Here is an 11018-nt window from a genome sequence, read left to right as displayed (position 1 = left end):
AAAGAATAACCCTTTTTTTGAAAAAAGTGGATGCGGCCCTCTCGTCAACTTTTTTTTGCAAATAATAATCCAAATTGTAGCAAGTGCAGTTGCACATTTAGCCGTCCCCGATCCGACCTGAGTTTTGCTCACACTAGGGACTAACTTAGACTACTAGATATATCTGATACTAGTCTATAAAATCTTTCGTATCCATGGACCATGGTGTCTCGCTAATTAAGATGTTGCTGATAAATTATCTAACCTCCAACTCGCCGTGTGCGTGCGGTCACGTGCGATGAGATCTGAACCACCGGCACAATGCAAGGCGCCTGTGCGTTGGCTCGCATGACATGCTAACAATTGCGAAGTTCATCTTTTTTAAACAGAGGCGCAGTTCATTGTAGTTGCAAGTTGTAGCTTCAAGAGTTAACTGATAATGCACTTTACCCACCTCCAATCTCTCCTTAAGAGACAAGTGCTGAGCGTTGTAAATGATGGTTTTGATCTTCTGAAAGAAAAGAGTGACAATGACCAGGAGCACTCCTCGACAATTAATACCAGTGAGGCAGTGACAGTGATAACTACTAACAGTCAGCACCACGATGGTAAGTTTTGGCCTCCGTGAGCGACTTTGGACCAAAATGATCTGTTCTTCTGTAAGTTAAGGGATCCAATTTAACTCAAGCTGATGTTCTACCTGCCGAGTTTAAGGACCAATGGTGCATTTTAATCTATTTTCTTTGTGTTCCTACAGTGCACTTGAGCATGTGTAGTTATATGCTTGGACCCATACATTCGTACTGGTACATGTTCTTTTGAATTGTACTATTCTATTTTTGAAAAATACAAGTACCTATACTAAAATGGTTTGATATGGCCTTAGGTAGATCCGTGCATAGTTTCATTTACCGTATAGATGGGCATGCACATTTATTGCCCAAAATTCCGCACGGTGTAACATGGCCAATGCCCTGTTGCTCCTATCAACCAAAAGCATGAATGGGATATATATTACACGCAAAGAATTAATCCTTGGGTCCAAGGAAACTGAAATCTGGTCAATAGCCCAATATGGTATCAACTCGTTTCTTCCTCAGTACAAGTTACAATTTGCAATCCTTGATGGACATACAAATCCAATAAACTTAAATAGAAACCAAGGGAGCTTCCTGCACGACATTCGATTGGCCCACTAGCTCACCTGCCTCACCATTGCGTTCTGTAAAATATTACAAATCACAAAGCGCAAGGTGCCATAGAAGGGAAGACGATGCACGTCATTCTAGTTGAAGCTAGATTTCTGACTTGATATTGATCATCCAAAATGTTGATATGGAGCTGTTGTTCACACCAACAAATGTGTAGCAACCTGCTCACCTTGGAGAATCAGGCTCCATGCTGGGGTTGTCTGTGTCACTACTTGTAGGTGCATAAACCCAGTCTTTACTGGGCTTGCGAGGTCTCTGGGGAGGCCTGCTTGTTCCAGGGCTTTTGGGTTCACCCTTGCGTTTTCCTCCAAGGAACCCCAGGGCAACCGCTTCCAGAGCTTTTGCTGTGGGAGGCCTATTTCTGGTTCCGTGCCTACGAGAATCCGCCTGCGAAGCCAGATCAGCTTGTGGGTTAGCAGGTCCTCCTGTTACCTCTGGATCACGGACCTGATTGCCATTCGATATGGAGGGAACTTCCTCAGCCTTCATGTGACCATGATCGTCTGATGGCATGGCACGCACTCTTGCGCTTGTCTTGCCATCTAGTGGTGCCTCCTGTTTAACCTGACCAGCCAAGCTACTAACTTGAGCCCCTTTGCCAAATTTTGCCTCTGTGATGGTGATCTGTGAATAAACTTCAGGCACCATGTCAACCTTGCACTCAAATGACTTGTCATTTAAGTTCTTCACATTCACCTTCTTGTGCTCATTTAAGTTCTTTACTTTCATCTTCTCATTCCACCTGTCACTGGTAAGAGCGTTTGATGCATCTCTTATCTGCTCACGTGGCTTCTCTGTGGAACATCCTGCAGTTGTTTTGATCCGAAAATTACCACAAACATCACGGACAGTTGGTTTCGATGAGGTTGATGGTGCCTTTATTTTCTCTTTCGCTGAACCGTCTCCCTTGGAAAAATTAAAGCTGCGCCGACTTGTCTGATCAGTGTTACAGCTAGATAATCTTCTTCGCTTCGACACTGGGGATAAATACTTGCGCCTTTCAGTTTTTCTTTTGGGGTCAAATAAGCATGTTAAATCAATTTTGTTACTACTGCCATTAGAAGAATGGCCATTGACTGGAAAATCTGAGCAGGATGCAGCCATCATGTTTTGCAACGAATCATCTTGTGTTTCTTTGCCTACATTGTACGCCCAAACCATTTCAGTGTCGTTCACATCAGCTGCAACTTGTCCACAGTATTCCTGGTCAACTAACAATCGATTATTCACATCTTGCTCCTCTGATGAACTGACATTCACAATATTGCGTGAATGACGTGAAGTGCCAGGACGAATTTTTGCATCAGCAGGTAGTCTCCTCAGTTCCCTGACTCTTAAAGGCTCTGCTCCCTGTACCAAGGTAGTATCAATAATTGTGTACCTTGGAAGCTCCTGATTACCATCCAAAGGATCATCTTGGTTCAGGTTCAAGTCTGTGGCATCGCCATTTTGCTCAGCCGTAACACCATAGTCCATTCCACCAACCTCTATGTCTAGAAGGACAGGATCCGCTGCCACTTGTTTAAGCACATCACTGACAGAATCAAAATAATGAGTGCCTCTAGTGAGGTCACCTCTTGAGAATCTTTTTATACCCGGCACAAGAAAAACAAGGCTATTCTTAGTTGTGCTGACATCTTTTGGCTGCTCCGAATGCCACCCTCTTGCAAGCAAACGGGGCCAGACAGCTTCCCAGAAAAGATCGTTTGATCTTGTCTTGCTTCTTCTGAAATCACCTGTTAAGAACTTAATTATATCTTCCGAAGCGAGGGAGGAACAATCTTTGCCTGTAGGCATGTCAGGATGACCAGAAAGAGCTTGATTTGGTTTGGATGGGTCCAGGACAAATCCAGTCAAATCATGCTTCTCTTTACCAATTCCAACAGCCTCCACAACAGCTTCTATTCCAACAGTGGATTTCAGAGCAAATACAAAATCTTCTAAAGATGTTTGTCCGTCATTGAAAGATTTGAAAATCTGCAACATGCGAAAGAATTACAGTTCATATGGAAAAGGACATCAATTTCAAATGTTGATGACACATGAAAAAAATTCATCGAAGGATTATATGCAAGGGTATTATATTGCATGAAAAAAAATAGTGGTTCTTCGATGAAATTAAACTAGGAAAAACAATTAAGTAAAAAAAGAAAACATCTGTCCTTGGATCATCACAGATCTGACTCATATTTATCCTGGGACCAATATCTTAACAATCGAAGTGCTTCTCACAAAACTAGCAAAGAACCTAGAAAACCATGATACCCAAATGCAGTATACCTATAATGTTTTCTGTTATCAGGTTAAAGGTTCATATTCATAACTGGACAGCTATATTCATACACCAGATTAGTTAGATCTACTTATATATACAAGAGCGCCAGAGCATCATATGGAGCAAAATAAAGATCAATAGTGTTATTTTGAACAGCACAAGTGATTCCTATAGTGAACCATAACAATGTGTAGGGTGTCATATAACATGAAAGTGTATCACATCCTAAGCTGAGTACAAAAAGCTCAGACCAGAGAGCATAGTTTTAAACCCAGATCACAGTCTTTGAACTGGGTAAAAAAGAATCAGTGAATTCAAGAGATTTGTTTTCCTCCAGGACTTACATGCATAAAGATAACCATGTGCGTAACACCAACAAGAACTCGTCTACATTAACAGAGAGAAGCAAGAAAATGCAACCAGCCTAAATACTCAACCAATTGACACACACCAGTGTTCAAGAAGTAGCTGGAATGACCACTCCTATTAGCATCCAAATACTGGTCATACAAGGAGGCAGCAACAAGCAGTGACCCTACACAGCAATGGCAAAGGCTTGCCCATGGCCACAGTCACCGACAGTTGGGTGATAGTGATGTGGGGATGGCAGCAGAGAATATTGGGCGTGCAAAACTGTGAGTCCAACTTAGGGCCCTGATATCATGCAGATAAATTACGGGGAATAATCATGTTTGTCCCTGAAGACGCCATACGCTATTTTATTAGCTTCCAAATAGCTCCTTAGAAATACACAAATAGGTTGTGTTGACAATACAAAGAGCATAATATTAAGTTGAATATAGTGCTGTTGTTGAATCTTAGTGGCGATTGGACCACCAAATCGGTGAACACAACGACACGGCTGGTCAACAATCAGTTCGATAAGAAATTACACGCTAAGCGTTCAACATAAAATATAGACTAGTATTGGCCATGTTTCCATAATAAAAAAAATACTGTGTATTATACAGATACACATAGAAGTAGCACAACAATACAAAATTTCGAGTACTCCAATCAAACAAGTGTAAATCGCCTTCGGTAAGGCACCTACAGGCTCGCCATATTAGAGATGTTATGTCATAAATACTGTAATATTAAATACCATTCCTTTGAACCATTCATGCTAAGTTACAAAGGAAACCTTAGATAAAAAATATCTTGCGCAGAAAAACAACTAATTCTAGTACTATACAAAAATAATGATATTGGAAGTGAATTCAGACTAAGAGAACCTCAGCTGATAATGGGGATAATTTCATGCTGAGTCATTTAATAATTAACAAGCAAAAGACAACCAAAGGCAAACAAGATCAAATTCTTTGTATACGCTATAGTTGCAACGTACCTCTGCCAATGAATCATGAGCTTCTTTGAGTGCTAGAGATTTCAGACGAGAGATAATCTCCTGCTGCCGCCAACTTGTAAAAATGCGTTCCCCAAGAATGCATCTCCTAGTTCGTGCTTTTCTGCAGTCCGACCATCTTTTATATGCATCTCTTTTGTAGAACTTTCCATAGTAGTAGCAAAGCACATCCCCAATGGTTTTATTCCCAACAAACCTGCTCAACAGACTTAGGTTTTTACCGAAAATGTAGAGCCCGAGCAGAAAACATTCTGCCTCAATACCACTCCAAAGGGAAGTGGATGAATAAGGCAGTGGAGTAAATTGATCGACTTCCACTTGCTTCGTCATTGGATTATTAGCAAAATCGGGGTCTTCTCGAGTAGAACATGGAGCCAAATTTCCATCCTGTGCTCGATTACCATCAAATTCTATATGATCAACAGGCACTACAGGATCTGGATCCTGATATGTTGAATCATGGTCACTTATACTATTGCTGGTTGGACAAACTGAGGTTACCCGGCCATCCTCGTCCTGGCAGCTGGCTCTTGCTTCAGTTTCTGAAGAATGATGTATTCCTAATCCCTCCTCCTTATGGACTTCAGTTGGTCCCCACACAATTGGTACAGCTAACCCAATCGTGACAGGGAAATCAAAACCAGGTAGCATGCTTTCAAGCGGGCTGGCCATGAGCTGATGGCGCTCATCCTCTGTGCACAGATTCGGGATTTCTGCCTGGTGCTCAATTCCAATGCACGGACATACAGGCGCGTCTTCATATATGACATCTGAAGCAAGAGAAGCTTCCAAAGGTTGTTGGTGCTCACCACTGTCTTCGAGCTCAACTGCCTCCATCTGCCAGAATCAGAACAAAAAGTAATTTATAGAGAGGTACTGCATATTCAAATTGATAAAAAGAACATGCATATGAGCAACATTAGTTAGTACTAAGTTGGCATTTTCTTGGAAGTATGAACCCTTTAGGTTTTGTTGTTAACTTCGCTACTTAGCTACTTTGATGAGAGAAAACAGGTATTGGGATAATTCCAACACATGAAAAGCTTCAGGCCTGAGTACCACCGGTAGAATTCTTACAGCACTCACAATCATCCTAGCATGCATCATCTCCGTACCTTCTGAGACAGACTGTGTGCAACAGGGTAGTAACGAACATTTATGTAGTTCACTACTTACACGGTGAGCAAAAAACTTCAGAAGAAATGTAGTAACACATGCCCAAAGTTCCACATCAGACTGAGGAGAAAATGCTTTGAGGAAAGAAAAAAAAGACGTTAACATTTCCCAGGGCTTGTTCGTGGCGCAGTTTCGAGCCATGCACAACCACCCCCCAGCAAGAACAACGGTGACCATCAAGCGGATACCTTCGAAGCTCAACGAAACGCTCAGGGACTACTAGGATTCGTGACAAGATGACGAAACAATGCTGACCGACCAATTACCGCTAACCACCACCCCCCAAAAGTAATAGCCTATGCTACGATGGGATGGGCAAGCAGGAGGCGGAGCTCTGACCTTACGAGAGCGGGTGGACGCAGAGCGGACGGAGGAGGAGGACGGCGACCGGGGCGGGGGGAGGCTGGAGAGGGAGCCCCGGCTTGGGATCTGTCGCCGGCGCCTGTGCCCGCGAGAGGACACGAACGTACGGGCCGGCACGCGGGAGAGGACGTGCGGGCGCGAAGGGCGCCGGCGCCGCTGCTGGCTGGGCGGAGGGGAGGAGGATGTACGTGCGGTGGAGGCGAGCGCCGGCGCTGGTGGTGGTGGTGGTCGCTGCTGCAGAGACGAGACGAGACGAGAGGAGAAGGGGATCGCCAAATCGGCTACCGAGAAGTCGCGCGTGGCGTGGCCGGGGACGAGGCGACGCGCGGCCCACGATGCCGATGCGCCGGTCGGTTCAGTTCAGTGGAGGCTGAGGCCCAGTTAGGAATTTAAACCACCTCACTCGGATTACTTTTTTAAGTGTTTTGAACACACTGTCTGTGTATGCAGCTTTGGATGAGGAGAAAGAAAGAGATAAGGCAAAGAGAATGTCAGGCCTTGAGTTGGCTCCGACGAGATCGGCAGAAGGATAGCCGGAGGAGGAGGGGGGCGAGCGACACCCAGAACCGTCGGAAGCTCGACAAGATATGAAATTGAACAGGAAAAGATAAATTTTGTTTATTTGCTGATCCTCCCAACGTCCCCACCTGTCCCTTATATCACATGAAAGGCTCAGCATTTTACATTTAGTCCTCAAATTCAAAAAGGTGTTACAATTTAGTCCTTGCTACTCATTATCTGAACCAAGCCACTGTGTGTCTGGCGGTGTCGATGCAACTCTAGGCCTGACAGAGCCCCCCTCTGAAGCCCATACCTCAGGGCTGGAATTCTGGAAACGTTTCCTGGATAAAGCTTGCATCTTCCCAAGTCGCTTCGTCAGTTGTCATCGCCTCCCAATGGATCAACCACTGCGGAACTGCTACATCATATTCTCCAGCTGAACGAGGGACAATTCTGCGTTGTAACACAGCCAGGGGAGCCACTTTTAGTTTCCCATCGTCAGTAACCGGCGGAAGTGTCGGATTGGGCACATCATTTGGTCCCTGATGTTTCTTCAGGTGGCTGACATGGAAAACATCATGCAATCTGTATTTGTCGGGAAGCTTTATCTGATATGAAACAGTGCCCACTCTCTTGAGAACCTCAAAAGGTCCATACCACCTGGGTGTAAACTTAGGAGGATTGTTCATCCCTAAAGCTGTTTCCCTGTAGGATTTTGACTTGAGGTACACAAAGTCTCCCACTTCAAATGTTATGTCAGTCCTCCTTGCATCTGCATATTTCTTCATTCTAGTTTGTGCGTTAAGGAGATTCTGCTGTAGGAGAGACACCGTGTTCTCCCTCTCTGTTGTGACTGCCATTGTTTTTTGGGCCTCCTTCAAAGGAACTGGAATGTTCTGGAGCAAAGGAGGAGAATACTCATACAAGGCCTGGAAGGGTGACATATGAATTGCTGAATGATAGGAGTAGTTGTACCACCACTCAGCTGTTGCTAGCCAGTCACACCACTTCTTGGGTTGTTGAAACACCATGCAACGCAAGTACTGCTCCAAACACTGGTTCAGTCGTTCGGTCTGGTCATCCGATTCTGGATGAGAAGCTGTTGTAATTGAGTTGTGTCTTGAATTTGGAGAAGAGTTGCTTCCACAAGTGGCTGGTGAATATAGAATCTCGATCACTGACTATACTTGCAAGAGAGCCATGGAGCTTGATTAGGGTGTTCATGAACACATCAGCAACTATCTGCACGGAATAGGGATGTGCCAGAGGAATGAAGTCAGCATATTTGGTTAAGTGCTCCACGACCACCATAATCACTTCTTTTCCCCGTGATTTGGGTAATCCTTCGATAAAATCCATGCTTATATCTACCCATTTTTTTAGTTGGTATTGGGAGAGGATGTAGTAATCCAGGGTAGGACACATGTTATGACTAAGAGATTTGGCAGATTGGACAAGTTGCAATTTTCTCGGTGATGAACTGGGACAACTTGGGCCAGTAAAATGATTGTTGAATCTTCTTTAGAGTCACTTTGACTCCTGAGTGTCCACCAAACAGTGAGGAATGAAATGTACCAAATATTTGTCCCTTAGGCCAGTAGTGCTGCCAATATAAATTTTCCATTTGAAGCGCAAAATTCCTGCTTGCAAGGTAAAATTGTTGTGACTGTTCTCAGTAATTGCCAGCTCTTGCTACAGTTTCAGGCAATGTTCATCCTCCTCATAAGAATTCTGGACCTCTTGCAGCCAAGTTGGTAAGGTGATCAATGTTTGTTGATTGCAGTATAGGGCCTATTCTTTGTCCTCTTCTTTGTTGTCTTCTTGGAGTTTCCTGGATAAGGCATCAGCCACTTTATTTTCCTTGCCTTTGTTATACTCAATCTCATAAGTGAACTCTAATAGTTTCAGCATCAGTTTGTGTTGTATGCCCTCAAGCAGTCTGTGGTTTGCCACATTTTTTAGTGTGTGTTGATATGTTTTATAATCACTTTGTTTGACAAGAAATAATGTCACCATTTCTTGAGTGCATGCAAAATGGACAATGCGTCTTTCTCATAAACTGACAGAGCATTTGATCTTGGACCCAAGCATTGACTGTAAAATGCTATAGGCCGACCTTCTTGCATTAAGACCACTCCTAGTACAGTATTGCATGCATCTGTTTCCAATACAAATGGAATATTGAAATTTGGCAATCGTAACAGGGGAGGAGATGTCATAATCTGCTTCAGTTTGTTGAATGCTTCCTCTTGTGCTTTTTCCCAATGGAAATTGTCTTTCTTGAGTGCTTGATATAATGGCTGGCAAACCATTGCATATCCTTTAATGAGTCGTCTGTAGTACCCTGTGAGACCCAAGAAACCCCTTAATTTCTTGAGAGATTTTGGTTTTTCCCACTCCAATATATCCTTGATTTTTGCTGGATCCGTGGAGACTCCATTTCCTGAAATGATGATATGGCCTAGGTATTCCACCGATACTTGGCCAAATACACATTTTGGGAGCTTTTCCTTCAAGTGATTCACTTGTAGGATTTCTAGCACCACTGACCGATGGTATTTGTGTTGTTCCACATTCTGGCTGTAAACCAATATGTTGTCAAAGAACACCAGAACAAATTTCTGAGTTGCTTGGAGAATAGAGAATTCATCAAGCTCTGAAATGTTGCTGGTGCAGTGCTAAGCCCAAACGGCATTACTCTGTACTCATAATGCCCTAGATGTGTGGAAAATGTTGATTTGTAAATATCTTCAGGTTTCATGCGAATTTGGTGATATCCTTATCTCAGGTCTAGCTTGAAAAATATTGTTGCACCATGTAGTTCAACCAACAAGTCTTCAATTACTGGAATAGGAAAACGATTCTTTATTGTTTGTTCATTTAGTCCACGGAAGTCCACACACAACCTCCAACTCTTGTCTTTCTTGCGAACCAAAATGACTGGTGATGAGAAAGGACTATTGCGAATTAATCTCTTTGTTTTTCAACATCTGTGCAATAATTGTTTCAATGGTATTCTTCTGGTTGTGTGACATCCTGTATGAGCGAAAATTAGGTGGTTTCGATCCAGGAATCAGAGGAATAGCGTGGTCATATACTGTGAGGTGGCAATCCCTCTAGTTCTTGAAACACGTCAGCAAAAGCCTGTAGTATTCCCTAAAATTCACTGGGTGTTGGTGCCTGTTCAAGTTCAGTCAGAGTTGATATGACATCTTCCATGTTGTACAGAATATAGCCGGTTGCATCTTCTTTAAGCAATTGCTCACATTCTGCTGCAGAAACAATTAAGTCATCCACAGGAACTAGGTGATCGTTGAATGTATAAGTGTTTGCACCAGATCCAACTGTGAGTGTTCTTTCAATGAAATCAAAAGTTACTGGGTTGTGTATTTTGAACCAATTGACTCCCAGTATGGCATCTGACCCTTTGAGTTCTAGTATGCGGAAATCAGCATAAAAGGTTGTCCCTTGCACCATGAACTGGTGGTTGTATGCTATTGCATTTGAAATTTGCATGTGTCAATTCTATTTCATGATCCATAAATAATTGGAGATCCAAGAACGTGTTTGTACTTCATGTATCTGCCAATGCTATTGCTGGGACTCCCTTAAGATTGATGAGCAAGGAAATTGTTGCTTCATCGACTGCACTGGTATAGGCTGCTGCTGATATTTCCATCATGTTCACCTCATCATCGACTGCTTTGTGCTGCCGCTGCTGCCGGTTGTGCAATATTTGTTGGTTCTTCTGCTACAGGAGTTGCTTCCATCAACAGGTGTTCCACCTCCTCTGCTTCCTCGTCTGGATAGCCTTGCATGATCATCATGTTGATCTCTCTGTTCATATTAGGACAGCGGTGTCCGGGCACATAAAGTTTCTGGACAGTGCCAGCATTGATGAGGGCCTCTAGCATTGCGCCCCAAATTGTCTCTCGGTGGACCATTGCGTATTGGTGCATTCCTAGGAGCAGTTGGCAGGTTTCTTCTTATTGCTACTGTCTGGCAGTTGTTGGTTTTATTTATCTGTCTAGCAAACCAATAGGCCTTTAATAGAGAAGTTAGACAATGACATTGGACTAAATGTTTGATGTTGTCACTTAACCCGCTGATAAATTTGTCAATGAAGAAATCATCAGGCAGGTATTGG

At 43.3% G+C, this 11018-nt stretch overlaps 1 protein-coding gene across 1 annotated transcript; it reads right to left on the bottom strand.

Annotated features, from left to right (window-relative positions):
- Positions 1-963: 963 nt before the first annotated feature.
- LOC127326671 (uncharacterized) lies at positions 964-6676 on the bottom strand. Its single transcript, XM_051353466.1, has 3 exons — positions 6347-6676; positions 4814-5668; positions 964-3167 (listed from the first exon to the last, which is right to left on the bottom strand). Exons 2-3 carry the CDS (start codon positions 5666-5668, stop codon positions 1356-1358), a joined length of 2667 nt encoding a protein of 888 aa, XP_051209426.1. The 5' UTR covers positions 6347-6676; the 3' UTR covers positions 964-1355.
- Between the last annotated feature and the right edge of the window lie 4342 nt (positions 6677-11018).

The sequence above is a fragment of the Lolium perenne genome, chromosome 7, assembly GCF_019359855.2.
Source record: "Lolium perenne isolate Kyuss_39 chromosome 7, Kyuss_2.0, whole genome shotgun sequence".
NCBI classification, from domain to species: domain Eukaryota; kingdom Viridiplantae; phylum Streptophyta; class Magnoliopsida; order Poales; family Poaceae; genus Lolium; species Lolium perenne.
This window is presented reverse-complemented; position numbering and strand designations above follow the sequence as displayed.

Excerpts from the sequence above, each read along its gene's own strand:
- LOC127326671 (XM_051353466.1), bottom strand. The coding sequence starts at position 5,668 with ATGGAGGCAGTTGAGCTCGAAGACAGTGGTGAGCACCAACAACCTTTG. Across the intron at positions 3,168-4,813 it reads CTCATGATTCATTGGCAGAG|ATTTTCAAATCTTTCAATGA; the intron begins GTACGTTGCAAC and ends CGCATGTTGCAG.